This window comes from Ambystoma mexicanum, chromosome 8, assembly GCF_040938575.1.
Source record: "Ambystoma mexicanum isolate Mex_15411 chromosome 8, UKY_AmexF1_1, whole genome shotgun sequence".
NCBI classification, from domain to species: Eukaryota; Metazoa; Chordata; class Amphibia; order Caudata; family Ambystomatidae; genus Ambystoma; species Ambystoma mexicanum.
The window spans coordinates 23,524,392-23,550,363 of record NC_090929.1 but is presented as its reverse complement, the minus strand read 5'-3'; the positions used below and the strand labels follow the sequence as shown (position 1 = coordinate 23,550,363).

The window sequence follows — 25,972 nt, the reverse complement described above, 5'->3', positions numbered from 1 at the left end:
AGCATGCTTGGGTTTGTGCATATTTAATGACAGGGTTGTTTGAGGAAGGTACAATGGGGCCTCCTGTAGTTCGCTTCAATATCGACCAGTTTGGGCCACCGCATTTCCATGTGGTGATGCTTTACTTTGGAATAATAGAAGCAATTGGACCATACATGGGTGATCTCAAGATAATCCCCCTGAATGTGCAGGACCTCAGCTGGCCTATGACACGGAGAAGTGTGCTGGAGAAAATGATGGAGTTGAAGGCTGATGTAATCCTTTTGCAAGAGGCACATCTTTTGAAAGAAGATTGGTCAGGATTACGGTCTAACTGGTTTCTGCACCAATATTTTGCTCCCTCTCCATAATTGCACGGTGGCTTCCAAAACGATTGGTGAGCTGAGTGATAATCAGAGGAGAATCCTGGGCCTTCATGTCAAGTTAGGGGACAGGGATCTGACATTAGTTTCTGTTTATGGGCCTAACCAACATCAGGATGAGTTGTATGCTCGTATATTCCCCTGCAATGATTAATTTCAAAAAGGTAGTGTGATCGTAGGGGGAGATTTCAATGTATTATTGGACAGTTGGATTGACAGATCACGATCTACAGCAGATCCTGGCCTTACCAGATCGATCTCGCTTAAACAATCCATAATGGATTTACAATTGGTTGATGCATGCAGACATCCGCGCCGGGAGAGGGGCCATCATGTGTATTTGCTTGTACACTGCAGCTATTCGTGTATGGACTCTTGTTTTGGTTTTGAGTCTCCTTTTAGAAGCGGTTACGGCATCTACAATAGAATTGGGGGTCGTTTCGGCTCATGCCCTCATTACTATTCAGGTGGATGCATATGCCTTGCACCCGAGGAAGACCACCCTTTGGAAGGTAAATGATTGCCTGTGGGCAGACAAGGCTTATTGCACCTCAATATCTGAGGCGATTTCTTTATACTTTCAGAACAACATAACTGAGGACATTTCTGTGGTTACGGTTTGGGAGGCCTTTAAGTCGACTCTGCTTGGGGAACTCATTAGCCTTGCCGTAGCAAGGAAACTAATGCTGGGAACTTGGAGACGAGATAAATAGGAAGAGGTGAACGCTTTAGATTTGCAATATGAGAGATGGGGTTATGTAAGATATATATACGCTTACAGGGGGTGCGTGCAGGATTGAAGGCGCTATGGGCAGCGGATATTTCATATAACATGTTGCAGACAAAACCATTTTATTTTTACACTTCTAATGAACCCTCACCTATGTTGGCCTATAATTTAAGGGCGCAGCGGGCTCGTAACCCCATAGCCAAGCGGAGAGATATTGGAGGCTGTATCCATGTGGATGATCCAGCTAAATTGCGCATTTTGGTCCAATACTATTCTGATATTTTCAGGGCTGAAGAGCTGTGGGTCTCCAGAGGGACTTTATCCGGACCACCTAGAGGTGGATAGGATGAAACTGGAGGGGCCCATTACAGCAGGAGAGATTTTACAGGTAATTTGTTCTCTCCTCAATAATAAAACACCAGACCCTGATAGCTCTCTGCCCTTTTTATAAGAAATTCTGGGAGGTTCTAGTCCCACAGCTAGTTTCATTGTTTAATAGTTTAGTAGATGTTGGTGCAGTTACACGTACTATGGGGGAAAGAAATCTCAGAATGTGCTTCCTATAGGCTGATGGCGGTCCTGAACTATGACGCCCACATTTATTCATAGGGATCAAACTGGTTTTTATTCCCGGGCACCAGGTCCTGGATAATATTAGGAGGGCTATATATGTAGTTGAATGGGCTAGAAGAGGGAATCGTGCTCTGGTGGTCTTATCAGTTGACCTCTAAGAAAGCATTTGACAGAATGGATTGGACCTATCTATCTGAGTCGCTTTCTGGGTTTGGTATGGCCATACTTTTGTTTTAAAGAAAATTACATTTTTTAATTTGTATTTTTAAAGTGCTCACATAGCCCGGGGGCATCGAAGCGCTGTTACCGGAATATGTCTTAGTTGTGTATTTATAACACGCTTAATACCCAGACGTTTCTAAGCGTGGACCCGGGGATCAAACCTGTGTTGCTTTGTGTCATCTTGTTTCCAAGGCGAGGACGTTGCCGCTGAGCTATCCTCCCGGGACACTTACCTCCCAGGATACTCTTATTAGGAGTGTATTGGCAAATGTTGCCCATCCAACTACAAAGATTAAAATGAATGACACACTTTCAGAGCCAGTGACATTATCTAGGGGGACCCGACAGGGCTGCCCATCGTTCCCTTTTCTATTTGCTTTATCTGTCGAGCCGCTGGTGTCTAACAGTAGGTCTTTTGAGCTAATTCGGGGTATAGACATTGCTGGAACCCATCATAAGGTGGCGTTCTAAGCAGACAACCTTTTATTCTTTATGCAGGAATTGATGACTACTCTCTTTACTAGATTATTTTTGCCGGGCCTCTGGGGTTAAGATGAATTTTGCAAAATCAATCCTGCTTAACGTAGTGAAACAACTAGAAGCAGTTCAGGGGTTAAAGAGGTGGTTTGCATTTCAATTGAAATCAGTCAGCCTTAAGTATTTAGGAATCCACCTTACGCCCAGCTATCATCATTTATATAAGCATAATATCCTTGAGTTGTTCTCCATGCTTAAATTGTATTGGGAAAGATGGGAGAAAACGGCTTGGGAGGGTTGCAGCAGTTAAAATGTTTTTTATTCCCGAAGCTTCTATACATTTATATGGGTCTTCCGATTATTATTCCCAATAAGGTACTATGGGACTTCCAAACTCAGATTGTTAAGTTGACACGGAATAAGCTGGTTCCCAGAGTTCCTAGAGTCTGGAGCTTCTGGACTTGGAAAGTTATTTGTATACTGCGCAGATCGCTCCTATACTCGACAGTAAAGGGACAGAGTCTGCCCCAAAACATTGGGTGGAAATTGAGCGGGTGGGTATTGGTATCCTGTTGCATGAATGGTGGTCAATGGTGGTTTACTCCCTTTCACCAAGACCACATTAGGCTATTGGGACAAGGCGGCGCAGAGATCTGCAGTGACAACCTTTCCTTCCTCACTTGCACGAATCTGGCAATCCTTTGATTTCCTCTCTGGTCAGCAAGTGCAGAAATTACTCGTGGAGGCATAGTGGATTGTTAAGGATAGGTCAGTTGTTTGAGGAGGGCCACACACTGACCTTTGAGAAATGTGCACAGATGTTTCTGGCTGAAGAAACAGATACATTTGGATATATTCAATTAAGGCATTGGGTGGCAGACACAAGAGTGGCCAAGCAGGGAAAAAAGGACACCACTCCATTTGAAGATTTTTTTGGATGAACTCCCACGTGCAAGGTATCATCTTTATATAAATCTCTGAATGCGAGACGAATTAAACCGTCTGCCTCCATATGGCTCATTGGGAGGCAGACCTGGGCTCTCCCACTGATGATATGGCCTGGTATAATATATCTCGAGAGACGCCAAAGCATCTAGGTGTGTACAATTGAAAAGGAACAGCTATAAAATACTATATAGATGTGAATTCTATGTTATCCCCATGTTGTTGGAGATGTATGCAGGCCACTGGTACAATGTTTCATATATGGGGGTCTTGTTACCTCATTCAGGTATATTGGAAGGAAGCGCTTGCCCAAATTAAAAACATTATCTGTATAGACTTGCCCATTACGCCTTTAATAGTGTTACTGGGAGATGAGGACCTGGAGGGGCTGTCTAAGGTGAGAAAGGCATCTTCTAAAATGATTACTGTGAGGAACCTGAGGGCGTCTTCACTTCTTTCTCCCCAATATCCTCTGCTCAGGTGGCCAGGGAAGGGCCATCACTTTTGGATCCGGACCCTGGGGGTGGATCTGCGAGGGAGGATCACCTGGGTAGAGGAGACTTGGGAAATGGAAGGGGGATATCCTTGGGTGAGACGCGATTTAACTCTTTTCCAGTTCATGATGAACCTTCAGTCCCATCAGCCTTTATGGGATATTGTTACCCTTTTGTTATCCTCCTTTTCCCTTGATAACCAACCTTAGTCTCCCCCTACCTTTATAGGCTGTTGTAAATCGCATTCCCCTTCCTTCATACCACTCTAGTACTGGGACGAGGAAGAGGTGACTAGGAGTGGTACACACTAACATGTCGTTTCACGACTCTGGTACTATGGCGAGGAAGAGACCTGAAGGTCGGTGTGAGGATCAGGCATGTCCAGAGAACACCAGTAATGATGGTCAGGCAAATGGGCTTGAGGACTCACACCTGCAACCTATTAACTGGTTGCAGGTGCATAAAAGGTAGAGCTGACAATCGAGACAAAGAGACCAGCAGGAGAAAAGCCAGGCCGAGTGCTTTGGGCCTGTGATACAATCGGCATCATTTTTTCTGGCGCAGTAATAAGGTGTGATCAAAGCGGATGAATGAAAATTGATATGCAAGCAAGAGTGAACCCAAAGTAAGGGGTTCTAAGAGCAAGTTGAACTATAAGAGAAAGCCTTGTGAGTTAAGAATGATTGAACACTGAGCTAAAGGAAAGTTTTGATAAGCCTATGAATGGAAAGTAAGCATGTCTGAAGCCCACGTAGTAAACACTGAGAGGCAATGAACAAACACTCTGAGATAAGTGAAAAGCAAGTAAACATTACTGAAGAGTGTGAAAGATATGTGGTAAAGAAAAGTGAGTACCACAGAGTGAACTGTATGAAAGAACACATGGTGGCAAAGCCAAGAACTGGCAAAGAGAAAACACATTGTGGCAAAGCCAAGAGACTGGCAAGGAGAAACTAAAGTGAATGTAAACCAAAACACAGGAGCAACCCTTCAAACAAATAACTATACCAGAGACTGAAAAAATCATACTCTCGCTAAAACCTTCCAAATGTAAAGGAGACAACTGTCCACCCCAAATTAACAAGGATGCAGCCAGAGATCTTGCCCACTTTATCGCCAAGCTCATCAATGCCTCCTTCAGGTCAAACCTAGTACCCAACAACCTCAAACAATCCTGGGTACTCCCCTTGCTCAAAAACAAACACTTGACCCTGCCATACCAACCAACTACAGACCTATAACCACCGTCCCCTTCCTATTAAAAATCATAGACAGAGTAGCCTACTTGCAAATACAGGACTACCTGGAAACCAACCATCTATTAGGCTCACGCCAATCGGGCTTCCGCCCCCTTCATGGCCCCGAAACAGCCCTGATAGACCTCAAGACCACAATTGGCGAGCTGAAGGACAATGGAAAATCAGCTATGCTACTCCTCCTTGACCTATCGGCGGCCTTTGACTTGGTAGATCATGCTGTCTTATGCAATCACCTCAGCTCAGCCGCCCATTTCTCAAGTGACGCCATATCCTGGGTGCAATCCTTCCTTGCCAACCGTACAATGAGAGTCTTCTCCCCCCTAGCAGCCGCCGATCCCATACAAGTCTCCTGTGGCGTCCCCCAAGGATTCTGTGTATCTCCTATGATGTACAACCTCTTTACCAAGCCCTTATTCGACAAGTTGGACAGACTAGTGTTATCTACACAAATTATGCTGATGGCACACAGATCCTCATCCCCCTTTCGGGCAACTATGCCGAGGATTCGGCCTTGGTAAACAAGATATATCTCCTCATTCAGGCATGGATGGCATCCCATGGACTCTGCCTCAATGACGACAAAACGGAGCTGCTAATCCTTGGCACAGAGACAGCAATTAAAAAACTTGACCCCAACTATACCTCCTTTAACATCGACAATAATGTCATTAAAGTGATGCCTGCAGTCAAAACCCTCGGGGTGTATCTTGACTCAGCACTCACTTTCAAGAAGCAAATCAATACCCTAGCATCCTCCACAGCGTACACCTGTAAATTAATCTGAGCGTGCAGACCTTTCCTATCCGAGACATGCTGCATCACACTGGCTAATGCACTAATCATATCCAGATTGGACTATTGCAACGCTCTGTATGCAGGATCAAACAAATACATCCTCGATAAACTACAAACTCTCCAAAATAACACTTTAAGAGCAGCCTTAAACATCCCATCCAGAAATCATATATCCGCCGCCAGAAGAAACATCCACTGGTTAAAAATTAAGGACAGGATTACCCTAAAAACCCTCTCCCTCACATCCAAATGCCTCAACAACATAGCTCCTCCTTACCTGACAGAAAGAATTGCCAAGAGATCGTCTAACCATCCCACTAGAAGGGCCAGCGTAGATACCTTAATGGTGCCCATATACAAAAAAAGTACCACCGGCGGCTCCAGCTTTCCGGTCATAGCAGCCCAAACCTGCAAAAGACTCCCTGCCAATCTCAGAACTGACCAACCCTACCCAAGCTTCAGATGCCAGGCCCTCGCCTGGCTACGTGCTAACGACACATAACCTGACTGAACAACCTGCCCTCCTGACTATGCCTTCTATGCTCACCCGCTTGCCTCGTGCTTATCTCATCTTGCCTTAATGTTTTCACCTTACCTACATTTGTAAATATATGTCTCAACTGTTTTTACTTATGTATCACCTTGTAACCAAGTTCTCAAGTACTCTTGTAATATCTGCGCCCTTCTACCTTCGGGTTTGGTTTTGCGCTATATCAAATAAACAAACAAACAAACAAACAAATGAGAGGAAAACCCTGTATGTGCAAGAAAACCTTGGGTTATCGGTCTCTTGACCTGTAATGGGTAGACCGTGTGGTCTGACAACTACACCTATACCGAGGATACCCTGTTTGTGAAAGCCAAAGACAATACAAGCACAGATGAAAGAGATTGCTGAAGTGAAAGCAGAAAAGAATAACCTGTGTAAACTATTAAGGAATCAGAAGTGTACACTTGAGCTGGAACTGGTTTTGAATGTTAAGAGACTGAAACTAAATGTGAGCTGGCGAGCTGGACAAGCTGATGTCGTGGGGGAAGGAAAGCCTAAGACCTTGTGAACTTTGTTGCCTTGAGGAAGGGAACCTCAAGGCCCTTTTGGAACTGTCGTCTTCTTGGTGAAGAGAACCCTGTGACTTTGTTGTTGCCTTGGGGAAGGAAACCCTGAGGCCATTTCAAAGCTGTGTTGTTTCCTTGGGGAAAGGAACCCCAAGACTGTGTTATTGCTTTGAGGAAGGGAACCTCGAGGCCCTTTTTGAATGGTGTTGTCTTTTTGGGGAAGAGAACCCTGAGACTTTGTGGAACTGCCTTGGGCAAGGGGAGCTAGAAAGTAAGCCAAGTGCTGGATGGAGCTCAGAACTTTATTTTGGAACACTACTTAGTTTTGTTGTTGACATCCCTACACATTTTGTTTAGCTTTAGTTGTGAGGGCAAGTATAGGTTTAAACGTACTGACTCTGGACTATCCTTAGTTTCCTTAACTAAGGAAATCCCACCTTAGCACAGAGCAAGTTAGGCCTTATAACATCCTGACATTTAAGTTGGAAGAAGTATTTCATTTGAACTTTGAATCTGGTGGCTGTGTCTTGCTTCATGATGCCTTCACATTTCCCATCTCTTGGTATCGGCATGGGTGGTGGTAGCTCGTAATTGGAAAGTCCCTCGAACTCCAGATGTGAAGGAATGGTGGGCTAACCTCTGGTTTGTGACCGCTATGAGCAAGATTGAGGCAGCTCATAAAGGCGAGATTCCCAAGATAGTTTTTGGAAGAATGGAGCCAGTGACGTTTGTTAGCCAGGTTGATTTCTCTGTGATACATCATGAACACCAGGACATGTCTTTCTTTACCTTGTTATGAAATTATCTTTTTTTATTTTTTATTTGTTGGCATATAGCCCTGTTTCACTCATTGAGAAGTCCTATGTTGGTAGCATATTCCTTGTTTAGTGTTGTTGGAAAATTGGGTTTAATTACCAATATGTGGTCATTCATTGATGATTGCAAGATGGAATTATACGGTCAGTGTTTCTATCTTCACCTTCTGTTGCTTTACTTATCTATTGTGACAAATGTCATGATATAAAAAACATTTTAATGAAATGTGAATGGCAAGAAAACGTGTTCAAGTCAACATTTCAACATCATTCGTTGCATTTGATTTTGCTGTTTATAACTAATGGATCTCCAATCCACAGCATGTTGAATGCAAGGAGACATACTTATGTTTCGTACTGGTATAAAGTGATGCTACATCAAGGAAAACCAAAGCAAACTCTGGCTCCCGGACTATCTCCTCTAGCGTTAATAGAAGGTCAGGAGTATCCCTTATATAGGAATTCAGACCTTTAACAAAGGGCTGGAGAAATGTCCATTGGAGTAAACAATCTGTCTCACAGGGGGGGTATGTAATGTTCTTATGCACTTTGGGTAGAAAGTAAAAGATGAGAGTCACGGGATGTTATTTTTCAAAAAGAGAAGATCTTCCCATTGTAACGGATTCCTCTTGAACTAATTTTATAATAGATAACCCAATAATGATTTTATTTCTGTGAGTACTGTTTCTTCCAACTAATAGTAATCAGAATCATGAAGCTGACTATATGCTTCTGTCAAGCATACATTTCTGTCCCAGATAACCACCCCCTCCTCGTCTGCTTGACTTACTACAATGGCACTAGCGGGCTGTAGATTGTTTATCGCCAAAATGTTGCTCCTCAATAAGATTATAGTGATTGTTTGATTTTAGTGTTCACATTTCTAAAATCCTTTAGGACTAGTCCTTCAAATACATCAATTTTGAAAATATTAGGACAACATTTCAATTTGACTCTTGTCCCTATCCGTACTGGCATACCTTTCCAAGATGGTATCCGCATCCAAATCATTACGACATCGGCATCATTTTCCAAATGATCTAAATATGTGGAGGCAGATAAATCTTTAGCAGATAAAGGGTTCATCTCTCCGGTGGCTATTTCACAGTCGACAGATGCAGTGTGTACTTTGGTGATATGATAGTTGGTCAACAACTTTCTCCTAAATTTAAACAAATTAATATGTGAGTTGGTGAAATCAAAAGCACAAACGGGAGAGAAATATATTGAAGGAAAAATCCTTAGCTCGGCGCGCTCACATTAATGTCCCCCATAAAGTCATTTTGTATGTCCTTGTGAATCCTTTATCCTATAATTTTCTTGCGGCCTGTATTTGAGCAGTAGCCCATGTTCAAAGTTCCTCATCACTGTTACAAGGTGTTTCTGTGCCCTTGCCATTGGCCCTATCAGCCCCTATCCCACTTCCTGAGGCTTAAAGACAATGCTCGTATTGCCTTTCAGGATGCAGTTACCGAGGACGTGTATGGTGTTGTTTTGTTGATTAAAATGACTATAATTTGAGGACCCTTCTTGTAGAACATCAGCTATAGTTCATCAGATGTTTGTTTTGGCTGCTATCTTTAAATTCCCTGCATGCTAGATGCTTGGTGTTGAAGTCCAAGTCGGGTGACCTGGCATTCTGCCCTCTTGTGTTTTGGTCTCTGGATGGCAGGTGGACTGTACAGTGGGGAAGTGCTGGTGTGGGACACAAGCCGGATGGATGACGCTCTGATTTGCCGTACGGGGCTCATGGGTGACAGCCACACCGATCCTGTCTACCAGGTAAGCGATGGGTGCCTAATACTCGGTACAAAGCACCTTGTATATTATCTTTTATTAACTCTGCCTGTGCACAGCACATTTCCAAAACAGTACATACCAATACAATACCTGAAGACATTACAAAGGGCCAACATCCCATGTGCGCAGGTCGTCTGCTGAGCGTGCCTGCCCCTTTAGCACCTGATGTGACAATTATGTTTGTAGCATTAGAAGAAGTCCAGAGGTCACCATGACACATAAAACGTTTGAGATGGCATCTGATCAGCTGGATCCTCCTAATAGAATCCCATATCGAGAGTAAGGATTCCATCTCGCCACCCTACCAGTTGAGTGCTTTGCGGCCCCTTTCTGCAACAGCCCACTTCCTCCTGTTCCTTATCAGACACCAAGCAAGGTGCCAAGGGCCTGCTCTGTTGCATCCCTCTGCAACTTTTGACGGTTAGTAAGCCGATCAGGCATACCTACGGAGTGGCCCTGCCAATCCAGAAAACGGAGTGATGTGTCTGACACTCTTACCCCAATGAGCATTGTAGCTGAGAACTTCCACCACATGAGCACTCCCACCACATATGCCCAAAGTTAAACGGAACATCCCCACAGATGGCCAGAGGTTGCTGGTTCATCCCCACAGCTGGGCTCTCCCACTACATATGCACGTTTGCTGGAACATACCCACAGCTCTGCGCTCCCACTACATATGCATATAAAGGTTGCTGAAACATCCCCTCAGCTGGCCACTCCCACTATATGCACAATGTTTGCTGGAACATCCCCCAGCAGCTCCCATCATATATGCACAAAGGTTGCTGGAACATCTCCATGCATCCCTGTTTATCTTGTGCATCAGTTTAGGGGTTCAATATGGTTGGTGGGGAATTCTATTGATTAATTTAAAGTGTCTTTTGCAAGTAGCATGCAGGTATATTGTAGTGTTCTTTCCTGACTTGTGTCACTGAGGATTTCACATTCTGGTAGAAGGCTTGTGGTTACCTTAAACTGCTTCTAGTTCTGCTTGCATCAGTTTTTGAGTAATTAACCCCAGGTTCCAATGAATACCACCTTCTCTGTGAGTCCTCATCTTTGAAATGCAGCTATGGAAAAATTGAAATCTTACTCATGCAGACGGGCAGATGCTGGCTGGAGAATGCTGCTTCAAATGGAGTGTGACCTTCCCCGTATTCCTCATCTTATGATATGATATTCTATCTCTCCAGCTTTGCTGCTTCAGAAATATAATTCTCGCCAGAGGGTGCTGTATGCGGTGTCGTTGCGTTGATGTCCCTTGAGGGCCTCTGTCGATCGTCGCGTCATCAGCATTAATAGCCAATGCATCGCCCGTTGGCTTCCGTTTGTTTTCCAAACTTACGCTTCGAGTAACTAACGGTGCGCTTCAGTTTTTCGCAAGAAAAATGTCTTCTTCGACTCAACACCAAAGTCCTGTTTAAAAAAATACCATCACTGCGGATCGAAGATGTACCGACAACTTTGGGTACTGTCAGGCCGTGACAGAGAGAGCTCTCAGGGAGCGTAGAGGTAAATTGGGGGTGTGCAGGTTGGCATCGAAGTCTTCTTCCAATCAGGAGAAAAAGTCAGATTGGTCTAGAGACTCCTCCCGGTGTAAAAAGTCAAAGATGTCCCGATCGAGGAGTCGATCGCGGCAATCTTGGTCTTCTTCCTCAAAGAAGGCGAAGAAGAGACGTCCTAGGTCTCCCTCTTCGTCTGATTCCTCTACAGAGGTAATCAGATGCACGACAAAATCCGATTCCCCACGAAGTGCGACGCATTTCGGTCAGAGGTGATGCGTATTTTTGAGAATGTGGCCTCAACCCCCTCGAAAGAAACACACAAGAGCCAGGCCCCGGTCGCTCCCACAGACGACAAAGAGAAGTCGAAGGCTACAACTTCGAAGCCGAGCATGATGCCGGCAATATGTCGAAAGTTCTCGACCCAACGAGAAGTCGTCGAGCGTGTGGACTCCGGTACCAAGTCCTTCTTTGACATAAGGCATTGAAGACCTCGACAACTTGTCGACTCCATCGGAGTCAGATCTGTCGACGCCAAAGTCGAAGGCAGCGCGAGTAAACCGGCGTCATTTTCTAAGCCGTCTTCGACACCGTCGATGGCCACTTCGACTTTGTCGAAGCCTTTTGGCATACAGGACAAGATTTACAAACCTGTCCCGAAGAAATACTTTAAGTCTATGGGCCTCATTACAAGTCAGCCAGTCTGGAAACAACGGTGGCGGTGAATCCGCTTGCCACTGTTATTTCTGGGCCGGCTGATTCCGAGTCCTGCAGGCGGGAGGTGTCACTCCCGCCAGGTCTGACCTGGCGGTATTAACACCACCTGCCTGCAGGCGGACATGGAAACACTGGCTCTGTCATAGACGGAACCAGTGTTTCCATGGTCCCCATCCCCATGGAGTCCATGGGAATGGGGATTTACAAAATTCTGCCTCCAGAATTACTGCGTCACCGGGGTTGTAATGCCCCGGTGATTCTGGCAATCATGGAGGCGGAATGGTATTACAGGTCCGGCGGCAGCCTGCTGGTTTTTCCGGCACGGCTACCGCCGGACTCGTAATGAGGCCCTATGTCTTTGATTTATGAGGAGGAACAGCCCTCTGAAGAGGATTCCCTTCCTTTTGGGTTTCAATTAGGCTCCCAGAATGTGCCAGAAGAGCTCATTTATGAAGAGTCAAAAAGTCTCCAGTTGGCTAGTGGTCTTGACACCTCGCCTGAACTGGAATTTGGCAGGCCTGACCCCTCTGAGCATGCAGATTCGTCCTATAGAAAGCTCATGACTAAGGTCACCTAGTATATGGGTTGGAGCAGATTTTCTCTTACATATGAACAGGGTGACATGACTGACATCCTGGTCCAGGGTCCTCAGAAGGACCCAATTCTGCCCTTCCATAAGGCCCTTCAGAGGAAAGTCACTGCAAATTGGGAAGACCCGGAATCTGGACCTGCAGTTAATAGAAACTTTGCAATGAACTACAGGCCTTCCAGCAGCGATCCAGAATACCTGAGCAAGCACCCCACGTATGAAAGCTTGGTAGTTCAGGCTGCCACATCAACCAGGCAGTCGGCTTACCCCTCTATGCCCCCAGATAGATGTGGATGCCTGGGCACGTAAGGTTTTCACGGTGGGCCGCAGGGCCTTGAAAACTACCAATGTGACTTGTATTCTTTCCCGATTCACTTATACCCTGTGGGACTGTGTTGCCATGGCGGCTGATCACATTCCGGAAGGCGAAGAAAGAGACGGCTTCCTGGCTATAGTTAAGGATGGAAAGGAGGCAATGGGAGAATGTCTGCAGTCAGGATTGGATACTGCTGACAGCATCAGCAGATCAATGGCTGCTAGCACCGTACTATGCAGATTTGTGTGGTCAGGAAGTCTGTGTTTGCACCCAACGTGCAGGCTAGACTTCTCAATATGCCCTTTGACGGCTCGAGCTTGTTCGGCAGCAAGGCAGATGAGAGTCTGCAAAAGCTGCAGACCTCAAAGGCGACAGCTGAAGCCCTTAAAGCCTCCATTCGACAACCTCAACAGCCCTATTCAGGCTCATCTTCCTGGAGATGTCGTTCGTTTTGTTTCTATTCCTCAATTAGAAGAGGAAGAGGACAGGCCGGACAAAAAGGACAAAGAAGATTCCCTCGTGGTGGACTAGGAAGGGGTGCTAAATCAGCCACAGCAGTGGCAACTTTACCCTCAGCCGCGACTAACCCACTCTGAGGCCTTGACCCACAAGACCCCTGTGCGAGGCAGAATTTCTCAGCATCTGAACGAATGGCAGGGCATTACTTCAGATGCTTGGGCACTGGAAACGGTAGGCCAAGGTTACTGCCTTCCCTTTCAAAAAAGGCCTCAAGATCATCCACCGGGAACCAACTGTGCAGGAAAATTTAATCCTGCTAGAGAAAGGTGCAATAGAACATGTACCTTTAGCGGAAAGGAACAAGGGTTGGTATTCCCCTTATTTTCTGATTCCCAAGAAGGACGGAGGATTGAGACCCATCTTGGTCTTAAGAAACTTTAACAAGTTTTCCAGGAAGGACAAGTTCAAGATGGTTACCCTTTCTCAGAACCTTCAGGCTCTCCAACTCCAATACTGGTTGGTATAATTGGACCTTCAGGATGCTTACTTTCATGTGCCAATTAATCTCAATCACAGAAAGTACCTGAGGTTCGCGATTGGCAGTTCTCATTTTCATTTTTGAGTTCTGCCATTCGGGCGGCTCTCCGCCCTGAGGGTTTTCACCAAGTTGATGGCAGTGGTGGCAGCGAGTCTCAGGAGAGGGGGGATTCACATCTACCCCTACCTGGACGATTGACTGATCAGGGCTCGTTCACCCAAGCAAGCCCAGGAACATCTCATTATCACCTGTCACTCCCTTCACAAACTGGGCTTCTCCCTCATTTTCAAGAAGTCCCTTATGATACCATTCCAAAGACTCCAATTCATTGGAGCAGTCTTGGATACTTCCTCGCAGAAAGCCTCGCCACCCGAGGTGAGAGTTCAACACATTCAGCAGCTGGTAGCAAAATTCCAGAATGCCCAGCATCTACCGGCCTTCGATTTTCTGAGGTTGCTCGGTCTCATGGGATCCTGCATTTTCCTGGTGCCAGAGGCCTGGTTGAGAACGAAATCCCTGCAATGGGCTCTCAGGACTCAGTGGTCGCAATTCTCAGGAATATGTCAGACCAACTGCAAGTTCCAAGGAAGGTTGCTCAGGAATGGTGGGCTTGCAAAGACAAAATTCTCAAAGGAGAATATTTTTGGCACCCGTGGCTGGAGATAACAGTAGTGATGGACACCTCACTCACAGGGTGGGGAGCCCACACCAACAAACTGACAATCAGCAGTCGTTGGTCTCCATCAGAGTCCAACTACACATTAACCTTTTGGAGCTGAGGGCATTCCTGCCCTCTGTCCAGGGAAAGAATGTCCTGATAATGACGTACAACACAGTGGCCATGTACTACCTCAACAAGAGAGGAGGTATAGGGTCACTACCACTGTGCAGAGAGGCAATGCAGCTCTGGTTCTGGGAAATACAAGAAGGAATCTCTCTAGCGGAAGTTCACCTAGCCGGAGAGCAGAACACAGCAGCTGATGCTCTGAGCAGGCAGAGCACAGTCTCCCACGAGTGGGGAACTAGCTCAGGAAGTCCTTCAAGAGATCTTCACCCTTTGGCAAACCCTCCAGTGGATCTGTTTGTGACCATGCTCAACCGGTAGTGCGAACAGTATTGCTCCAGGGAATTTCCCCCAAGAGGGGCTCCAGGAGACACGTTCGTAGTGGACTGGGAGTTTCCACTCATGTATGCGTTTCCTCCAGTCCCTGTCATTCCTCATGTGATCAGGAGGTTGGGAAAGTTTGGGAAATCCATGATCCTAATTGCTCCGGATTGGACCAGGAGGACCCGGTAGCCGGACTTTCTGGCCTTGTCCATCTGCTGTCCAATACGTTCTCCATCCAGAGGTCAAGACACTCAGCCTTCATGTATGGTTTCTGAAAGGCGGAGATACAAGTATTGGGACCTCCCGGATGACGTAATGTAGATTTTGCTTTTGGCCAGAAGGCCAGCAACTAAATCATTGTACCGTTGCCGTTGGAACAATTTCAGCAACTGGTGGAAGGATAAGAATGTGGATCCTTTCCAATGTGACACACCTATGGTTCTTTCTTTTCTATTACCCTTAGCCAATCTGGGGCTCCAGATTTGAGCCATAAAGTGATACCTGGCAGCGTTTTCCATTTTTAAGCGCTCCCGGAAGAGGATTCCTATTTTTAAATCCCCTTGATTGCACAATTTCTAAAGGGACTTAATGTATACCCTCCAGTTCCATTTAATGTACCTGTTTGGGACCTAAACCTTGTCTTAAAATTCTTGACATGTACCCCATTTGGGCCTTTACATTCATGCCCTTTAAGGCTCTTGACATTAAAGACTGTTTTGCTTATCGCAATAACATCAGCCTGCAGGGTAAGTGAGTTGCAGGCTCTTTCTTGCAAGCCTCCTCATACTACTTTCTACAAAGATAAAGTCATCCTCAGGGTAAACCCATCTTTTCTACCGGAGATAGTCTCCGACTTCCATTTGTCGCAAAAGATAACGTTGCCAACTTTCTATCCTCCTCCTCATTCAGGTAAAGAAGAGGAGAGATTACATAGATTAGACCCGAAAAGGGATCTAAGTTTCTATATTTCAAGAATGGCTAAATTTTGCCAGGTTGATCAACTTTATATTGGGTACACCGGCCCCTAATTGGGCCTGGCAGTCGCCAAACAAACCATATCCAGATGGATTATCCTGGCCATTGGCGAATGTTATAGACATGCGGGTAAGGACCCGCCGGAAGGCATAAGGGCTCATTCCACAAAGGGCATGGCAACCTCTGCGGCTCTTCAAAGGGTTGTCCCAATAAATGACATCTGCTCAGCTGCCACTTCATCGTCCATTCATACATTTGTCAAACACTACTGTCTGGATTCTTCCTCCAGTCAGGGAGGCCTTTTTGCTAAAGCCGTCCTCCATTCGGTCCATGATTAAATTGAGTGATACTCCCACCTCCAAATTGTTACTGCATTGGGAGTCTATCATAAGATGAGGAATACTTGGGAGGACACAATCCATTTGAAGAACAAGTTACTTACCCCTGGTAACGTTCTTTCGATTGGATGTTCCTCCCAGGCCACTCGCCGTACAATTTACGTGTATTACACTATACGCTTTCTGAGAGCCTACGGTCTTGGGTACGCCTGGTTAATTCCTCTAAGAAGGGGAAAGGAAAAACAGAACTGAAGCCAACGGGCACTGCATGCGCTATTTATGCTGATGACGTCGAGGATCGACAGAGCCCCTCGAGGGACATCGACGCGGCGACACCACATACAGCGCCCTCTGTCGAAAAATCTTTTTCCGAAGCAGCAAAACTGGAGAGATAGAATATCATAAGATGAGGAATACGTGGGAGGAACATCCAATCGAAAGAACGTTACCATGGGTAAGTAACTTGTTCTTCTGTCTGTGCTGACCAAGAGACCGTGGGGCTGCAGCGGTGTTTGTGGAGCCAACCGGGTCACCGACCAGGATAAAGGGAGCGGGCTGCAAGCGGCAGTATGCTGTAAGAACACTAGAAAGGCTCCTGTGGGTTTGCAGGTTCTAGAAGGCAGCCTCCATGCAGTTGAAGCCCAGAGGGACGCAAAGAGAATGTCGAGAATCTGTGGGAGAGAAGCCGAGGAGGAATCAACATACGCCAGCAAGAGCCGGTGAGGCCACCCAGGGGAAGAGGGGACGCTGGGGCATATTGGCAGCCATGCCACAGGCAAAGCAGAACAAGTGTAAAAGACTGTCAAGTGTGTGAGTGTATACAGTACACTTGTAACAGATGTCTACCAGGATAGTATACCAAGCAAGACAGAACATTAAAGGTGCAAGAGTATGTATGAAACTCAAAAAGGGATGTCAACAGGGTGTACCAGCATTTAGGGGTCACCAGAGGTCGCTTTTGCGACCTCTGGTGGCTCGCTTGCAATCCCTGGCTTAGGCTTCGCGACACCTATCTTGAGAAAAAAAACTAACGAAAACAGAAGCTCAGAGCTTCTGTTTTTGTGTCCGTTTCTTTATCAATGTAGGGGCTTCCTGCTGCCAGGTCTGCAATGCTGCGGCAGGCGCCAGTGCATCTGATTTCAAGAGTTATGTAACCACGACAAGTTACAGAGCTCTTGAAAGCACGTGGGGAAGGGGGACAGCAGCTCAGAGCGTAGCCACCTGGAAGGCATTCTCTGCACTTCATACCCAGGGTTTGCTGTGGAGCCTCAGACCTCTCTTTCTCTGCGAACATGTTGCCGGCGGCAGGTGCAGCCCTCTCCCCTCTGCTCATTCTCACTGTCTTGTAAGGCGGTTTGTTGGCCGTTGATCATATGCCTGTGCTACTTTGGTCCGCTCAAACATAGGCAAAGAAAGAACATCGAAAAAGCTTATAGTGCTACAAGGGTGCCATTATTTTAATAAACGTTTTCCCACTAAAAGTATATGGCAAACGTTTTGCAAAAGGTTGCAATGCACACAACAGGACTTTTCTAGTTGTGCTGTTTATAAATGATAGTTTAAGAAGCGTTGTTGATCACTATTGTTTCAAGATAATCGTCATTGCTGGTTTGTTTTATTATGCAGTTGTCCCATATCTCCGTGGATGGCAGGCAGTTTGCATTCAAAACACCTTTTTGCGACAGACCCTCCCTGTCAGTTCATTATGATGGGTAACCTAAGGGATAACATCAGATCTGGTGACATAGTTTGCCTGCTAACTTCCCCCCACTGACCTGTACCACCGGACACCACCCATTCCGCGTTAAGGTTCTTATGACATCAAAGTCCATACATTGGATGTGTTTAGGGCAAGTGCTAAACACTTCACGCAAACTCGTGCACACACCTTCAAGTTACCTCACATCAATTTGCATATTTGAGGAATACCTGCAAATGGGTTAATAGGCCACACAGTTATGCCTTATTGCACTCATTGTTGTGCGGCTTGCATGCCGCCTCATAACGGCGCAGCTTTTAAGGAGATTTAGGAAGGTGGAGCTGGGGGGAGCGTCCGAGATGAGTAGTTCTCTAGAGGAGTGCTAAAAAGACATAGGAGCTGGAATAAGCACGGCAGAGTTGCCAGCTTTAATACACAGCTATGAGCCCTCCCAATGGTATGTATTTTGCCAACCTCTGAAGCCTAAAAAGTAGATTCCCGCAGGCTTGACATGTGGCCAACTTTGCACCAAACCTGATGATGAACTGGCCTGCTGTTACCAGTTTAATGGTATCCGCTACACAGTGTAATTTGCTTTCTGACATGTAATTGCTCATTTTACTATAGCCTGTAAGATAGCTATAGCCGGTAAGATAGCTCAGTGGGTTGATTGCTCGATGCTACAATATGTGTGTGACCTGCAGGTTGCAGGTTTGACTCCTGACAAGGTCAACTCGGCCTGTCATCCTTCTGAGGTAATAGAGTTTGGACATTAAAAATTACCTCAAAGGTGTATGGAAATCCTCAAGGAGGCACGCAAACCTAACGCCAAGCACTGCTACTTCAGCAAATGGAAAAGATGTGTAATATGGTGGCGATCAAAGGATATAAACCCTATTGAATGTACTCCCACACACATTCTTCACTACATGCTCCACTTACTATACTCTGGCCTATTATTTAACTCCATCAAGGCTTACCTAGCATCTCTGTCCACGTACACCACTTCACAAAACAAGGTGTATTGGTGGAAGGTCCCTGTTAAGGCTTTCATGGATAAAGTAAAGGGTCTCCCCCCCCTTCATTTCTAACCCACCACCAGGCTGGGATCTCATTGTGGTGCTCTCAAAGCTCATGGTCCTCCCTTCGAGCCTATGCTCAAGTCAGCCTCAAACACCTAACATACAAGATAGATTTCCTAGTAGCTATCACCTCCATAAGAAAAGTTAGTGAGCTACAAGCTTTGTCAGTGCAAGACCCTTTCTTTGCTATCCACAAAAACAAGTTGGTTCTAAGAACACACCCTAGGTTTTCACCTAAATTCATTTCCAAGTTCCATATTGGCCAATCCATTGAACTACCTGCTTTCTTTCAAAATCCTTCAAACTCCGCTGAGAAAAACCTCCATAGACTGGATGTAAGGAGGACAGGGAAGGTGATCATGTTTCAAAAAACGCCATCTCTAGATGGACAGTGAAATGCATACAACTCTGCTACTCCCTATCAAACAAAATTCTGCCTTTCACACTAAGAGCTCACTCTACTAGTGGTACAGGAGCTACTTTGCCTTTTATTGCAAACATCTCTCTAGACGCCATTTGCAAAGCAGCTACATGGAGTTCCATACATACCTTTACTCCGCACTACTGCATTGACACACAGTCTAAATTCAGATTCGCAGGCGGGACAAGGGTGCTAAAACATCTGTTTGCCGCTGTACCTTCTCACATCCCACCTCCTTCTCCAGATGCTGCTCGCTAATCTATGCAGAGCATGCGATCGAAGCAGATCCACAAGCCTTAGAAGGGATACATTACTCACCGTAATCATATTTCTGATGCTTGTATCTGCTTAGATTCACATGCACCCACACTTCATCGCCTTAGAGTAGAAGGTGAGTAGATGTTTTCTGGCATTATCGACTCTTATCTGCTTTATTACATCTGTTCTTGCACTACACTTCATGCTACCGAATGTCAGAAACAAAACAATCTGATGGACCTCGACGCGTGAAGGACCATGGGTAGAGGGGACTTCACACTAGGGATAGTATTACTGCCACGCCCTGTCGACATCCCTTTTCGAGTTACGAAAACAAATAATGTAATGCGGCTACCACTAGATGTCTGCCTACTCATAGCATGTGAATTTAAGCAGATACAAGCATCAGAAATACGATAATGGTGATTAATATATCCCATATACGAGAATATAATAAGTGTGCGCACAGACCACATAAGAAGAGCCCTGGCAGGAGAGTATACCAGGCAGATGCAAGTCACAAACGTGTTTGTGAAAAAGACCTGACTGGAAAGTACAACAGGTATCTACAAGTTGAACAGTGTGCAAAATACAGTATCAAAGGAAGTCCTGATAAGGATACATCAGGACTACCAAAAGGTTGCGGGAACATATATAGCGAGAACCTGGCAGGCGAGTACACCAGGTATCCTAACAAATTACAGCCTATCAGCCAAGTTGTTTTGTATACTAGTTGTGTTGTTGATCAAGAGAAACTTAAGGAACTGATATTCTTGAATATAAAACAGAGAAGAGAAATCCAGGGGAATAGAACCACCTCTGGAATAAGGAACTCTATCCCTCTGGAACTTTTTGTGTTGGAGTTAAGAATTTCCCTTTTTGAACTCGAGGCCAAATACATTACCCTTTTCAACATAGTTAATTTTGTTAGAATGTGAGGTCCACAATAGTACTTTGGATACGGGATCGTGTGCTTTGGACATTCTGATATTGACAGACCCTTAGTTTTGGTTTTATGTGGGGAAACACCTCTTGGAGCAGGGACATAGAGGCATTTCCCAACCCCCTTTTATTTTAATAAAAGTCTTTGACAAAAACCATGAATCCGAGTGTCACATTCCTGGCTCCTCACACAAGGCTTATAGACATCCAAGTTTCAGATGCTGTTTACTATGGCTTAAAAGATGAAATCACTGAGGCCACCAAGGGGCGCGCTGATGGGGGAAGTCCCTAATTCTGCTCCTCTGCCGTGGCAGTGCCGAAAAGTTAAGGAAGCCCCCACTTTTCACCCCTCCCACCCCCAGGTACTTACCCTGTGCTAAGGGAGAAGGGAGGACCCCTCCCTCCCAAGAGAGTGAAAGAGCAGTGTGAAAACCGCAAAGCAAATCCGGAGAACGGCCACGTTGCAGCCGATGCTGAACATGAAAGCGCTCCGTCCTGCCTCAGACGCGGGGCACAGCTAATGAGAAGGGAGGGAAGCTACCCAGCCCGCACACAGGCCGGCGCTTGAGAAGGACAAAGAGGTAGGTGTAACCCCCCATCTGCGGCACACCCCAGACCCCCACGTCTTCCAGATCCAACATCCTTACAGAGGTGGAACACAGGAGGAGAGGGAGGCCCCCCCAGCCAGCACGTAGGCCTCCTCCGCCTCGGCAGTCAGTCCCTTGGGGCCTGCACTGAGAACTGGGGGATGCACCCAGGGCCCCCTGACTCACTGGGCCCCCTTAGCAGACCCAATCGGGGAGAGGGGGCCACAAAGAGGGGGATGAGAACCCCTCCCCCAACACTGTTATGGCTAGAGAACCCCTCTCCCAACACTGTATGGCTAGAGACCACACCTGAACACAGTGCTAGGAACTCAGCACCCCATACATTACCTGATCAGTGACTCGTGCGGCCGGAGAGGAACTGGACTCTGAAACCACACACAGTTCTCTCCGGCCCCAGTAAGAGCACTGGCAACTACTGCACAGAAGGAACTGGACACACGCACGCGCTGATAGAGATATACTGAACCCAGGCCCACAGCGCCAGGAGGAGTCCTGGTGAATAAGGTCGGGCCCTGAAATCCCAAGGCCCCACAGCCACGCTAAGAGTGCCACTAGGAAGAAGAGGAAGCCCAAAGTAGTTTGGGGGAATCCTGAAGGACCAGCAAGGTTGTGGAACCAGAGGAAGAACAAGGAGGGGTGGGCCCCCTTTCCAGGGGTGTGTGCCCGCCTCCCCACTTGAAAGAGTGCTAGGTGAATCTGAGCAGATTAGTCCAGGACGGAAGACCCCGGTCTGTGGAGGGGTAGCCCCAAAAGGTGAGAGACCCAACAGCCCACAGACAGAAGTGGCGGTCTGCTCTCGACAAATCGGCAATAGGAGATATTCCATAATTGATCAGCCTCAGAGGAAATCGGAGACTAAACCCCAGGCAAAGACCCATAAACCACTGATGCCCAGGAGACATCTGCACCACAGGGGGACAAAGAGAATAGTGAATGCCAGCTGGGGGACTACCCTCACACAAGTGCATATACGGAGGAGAGAGGGGGCACATGGATGCAAGGGCTACATTAGCTGACTTTGAATATACCCCAAGAACAAGCGAAGGAGGACTAGACAAAAACGGAACACCATGTCTCAGGTCGAGGAAGAATCAGCCGCAATCAAAAAAGATGTGGCAGCACAAACTGGATGCACTTGGGATCACATACACAAACTATGCTGATGATACCCAGGTGCTCCTTCCCCTCACCGGGAGCTATCTCCAAGACACCTCTACCCTTCAACAAATTTACTCCACAATCCAAGCCTGGATGGCCACCAATGGCTTATGCCTCAACGGGGATAAAACTGAAATCCTCATCCTAGGTCAAAAATCCACACTAGCCAAATTGGGTCCGACCTATCAAAACTTCTGCATTGACAACTGTGTCATCCCAGTCCTATCCTCAGTTAAAACGCTCAGAGTCTACATTGATGCTACTCTATCTATGGATAAACAAGTTAGCCCCATTGTTTAGGCCTCCGCTTTGAGTACCAAATTGATCAATGCCATAAAACCGTTTCTAACAAAAGATAACTGCCTCTCCATTGCGAGAGCCACCATAGGAGCCAAACTGGACTATTGCAACTCACTCCTAGCTGGAACATCAAAAAAAACCTAGCCAGACTCCAAACCACTCAAAACAACTCCCTCAGAGCAGCTCTCAGTATTCCTAAAAGAGATCACATTTCTCCAGCATTGGATCTTTCATGGATTCACATGCTTAGAATATTCCCCGTCGTCAGACTGGGACCCCTCGGTACACATATATAGCCTTTTCCTATAGGAAAACTTCCGACACTTTTGTGTCCTATCTACGTCCTTTTAGGACCCGCCTACGCATGCTCCGTAGGCCGTCCCAGTATAAGAGGCCCGCCCCCGCGGCGCCCCTTCAGATTTCAACCGTCTCCAAAGTAGTGGGATCTCCTCGCGTTGTCTTACTATTTTGTACAAGGTTGTATACCTGGAGTTGGAGTTAGAGAAAATGTCCTCCATGTCAGGAAAAGCGCTGTTCCGTCCATGCGCGACGTGCGGCTTGAAAAAAGTTTACGAGGGGGACGGACATATGGATTGTATATATTGCCTCCACCCTCATCATTCGGCTGATAACTGCGACATATGCAAAGGGTTTTCTCAAAAAACCCTAAGACCAGAGTCGATGGCTGGTGGCATGGCTGAATGATGGAGCGGGGGCATACCCCCCTTCGGAGGTAGGCTCCACACAATCGGCGAAAACATAACGCCGCGCTACCTCGTCGGAACCACCGGCGAAGAAATCTCGACTGACGGAAAAAGAGTCACCTGGGAGTCACTCAGCTAGAGATTCCTCGTCAAAAAAATCATCTTCATCAAAAAAGCATGAAAAGGAAAGGCAAAAATCCTCCTCGGGCGATCATCATAGATCGACCACGAGTCGAGAGTCGAGTAAAAGCAGGCCAAGTGGGGAAAAGGCGGGACCGCCTAAACCACCTGCTAAGTCACCGTCGTCGACGGCGGTCCAGTCATCGGCCTCCACCCTGCCACTAACGCTGGTGGCATCCACCGTCCCACCGACAATGGCGACGACAGCGGCGACGACGATGGCCTCGTCGACGGGGGTTCTACAGGAGGCCTGGAGGCCTGAGGTTTTTGATCCAATCCCCCCGGATACTTTACTGCAAGAACAGGCTGTGTCGCTGTCCTCGGAGGACGAGAGCGAGAGAATAGCTGGCCCAGTAGACCTAGGACTACGAGTGGCTGACAAGTCGTCGACGAGGGGATCCGGTATACCGGGATCTGCCCCTCTTCTCAATCCTCAATCTGTTTTGTCGTCGGAAATTCTGTCCACGCTTCAGTCCCTGCTACAGTCATTGGACCAGAGACTACCTCAGGCAAACCTGCCACAGTCACCCGTCGACGAGCCGGGCCCGTCCCGTCCACCGACGCACCTACGCACGCCAATCTCAGCACTGGCACAAGAGGAAGGTGAGCTGTCAGATTCGGATTCTGACAGGGGAGCCATGTCGGATATCTCATCATCCCCCTCCAGGGATCCAACCTGGGAGTCAGAGGTGGAGTTGGAAACCCCTAGAAGCCCAGCTCACCCGTCCCCTCCGGACGACATTGCATCATTCCATTCTATGATGGAGAAGGCTTGTAAAGAATTTGGTTTGTCCCAGGAAGAACAGAAAAAGGACTGTTTTTTGTTCGACCACATGGGTAAGAGAAGGAGGTCTGTGTTCTCAATACCAATACTTGACCACGTGTGGAAGGAGAGGTTGCAGACAATGCGTCACCCTTTTTCAGAGCCGGCAGTGAAAGGACGCCTAGAGAAAAAGTTTAAGGCTCCAGAGTCTACCCCCAAGTGTTTATCCTCCCAACCAACGCCAGACTCGGTGGTGTCGGCGGCAGCGGCGAGGAAGGCGAAGGCCCAGCACAAGTGCACGACTCCGCCTGAAAACGAAGCGAGACGCCAGGATGCCTTTGGCAAAAAAGTGCTATCCGTGGGAGCAACCACAGTAAAGGCTGCAAACTCTCTGGCGATTGTAGCCAGATACGACAGAGAGATGTGGCACAGGCTAGCTCCGTTGCTTGATCATCTTCCGGAAGAGCATAGGAAGGCAGCGATGTTACTTGTCCGAGAGGGTGAGGAAGCCTGAAATCACGCAATAAACATCGCGGTGGACCTCGCGGAGTCAGGCTTCAAGCAAGTCAATAATGGGGTCGTATTACGACGACAGTCATGGTTTAAATGTACCTACTTCAGGCCAGAGGTACAATACAAAGTATTGGATATGCCTTTTGAGGGAGACCTTCTATTTGGTGAGAAGGTGGACGAAGCCCTAAAGGGAATGAAAGAGGACTCGGACACGGCACGTTCATTGGGTGCCCTCCAGAGTGGCCGAAGCTACAAGTCTTTTCGTCCCTTTAGAGGGGCTTCAGGTAATTCCAGATTCTCTGCGTCTGGGGACAGATCCTTTGACAGGTCGGCTTACCCCTCCCAGGGATACAGGTGTGCCTCCCAAACGGCAAACCGACGCCGTAACTTCCAGACGTCCAGGAAAAGACCATCCTATCCGTCGTCGTCGAGAGACAAGCAAAATAAAGACCAGCAGTGACATACAACACACTGTTCTGGGGGGAAGAGTGTCAGCATATGTCGACGAATGGGAACGAATAACGACAGATAAATGGGTGCTGGACACTATAAGAAATGGACACTCTCTACAATTCAAACACAGCCCTCCGCACATTCCACCTGCGTTCACCGCTCATTCCCATCTGAGTATACTGCAACAAGAGGTAACACCCATGTTAGCAAAGGGCGTGATAGAATTAGTTCCAACATCACAGAGAGGTCAAGGAGTCTACTCAAGATACTTCGTCGTAAAAAAGCCGAACGGCAAATGGCGTCCCATTTTAGACTTACGCGATTTCAACAAGTCTTTAAAGAGCCTAAAATTCAAAATGCTCACTCTGCAGCAAGTGATCCGCGCCGTTCAAGAAGGGGATTTTCTAGCATCCCTGGATTTACAGGACGCGTACTTCCATATTCCAATGTGTCGGAAACACAGGAAATTCCTGAGATTTGTAATAGGGCGGACTCACTACCAGTTCACGGTTCTTCCCTTTGGGCTCAAGACCTCCCCCAGAACGTTCACAAAATGCCTGGCTCCAGTGGCGGCCTGGCTAAGGAAGCAAGGCCACCATGTATACCCATACCTCGACGACTGGCTGGTAAGGGGATCCTCCCCAGCGTCGACCAACACAAGTTTACAAGCCACCATGCAGCTTCTACAACAGCTGGGATTCGCCATAAACTTCGAAAAATCCTCTCTGCGGCCATCGAGAACGCTGGTATTCCTGGGGGCACAGTTCGAGACCCAGTTAGGGCTAGTGAAGCCTTCTCTCGACAGAACCTCAAAACTC

At 47.0% G+C, this 25,972-nt stretch overlaps 1 protein-coding gene across 2 annotated transcripts in view; it reads left to right on the top strand.

Moving 5' to 3' along the window:
* DYNC2I2 (dynein 2 intermediate chain 2) overlaps positions 1-25,972 on the top strand; it is a 257,564-nt gene that overhangs the window by 191,474 nt on the left and 40,118 nt on the right. For both annotated transcript variants that reach the window (XM_069609178.1, XM_069609177.1), the window contains exon 5: positions 9,401-9,510. In XM_069609178.1, the coding sequence (XP_069465279.1) occupies positions 9,401-9,510 (110 nt within the window). The remainder of the gene's footprint in view (positions 1-9,400; positions 9,511-25,972) is intronic.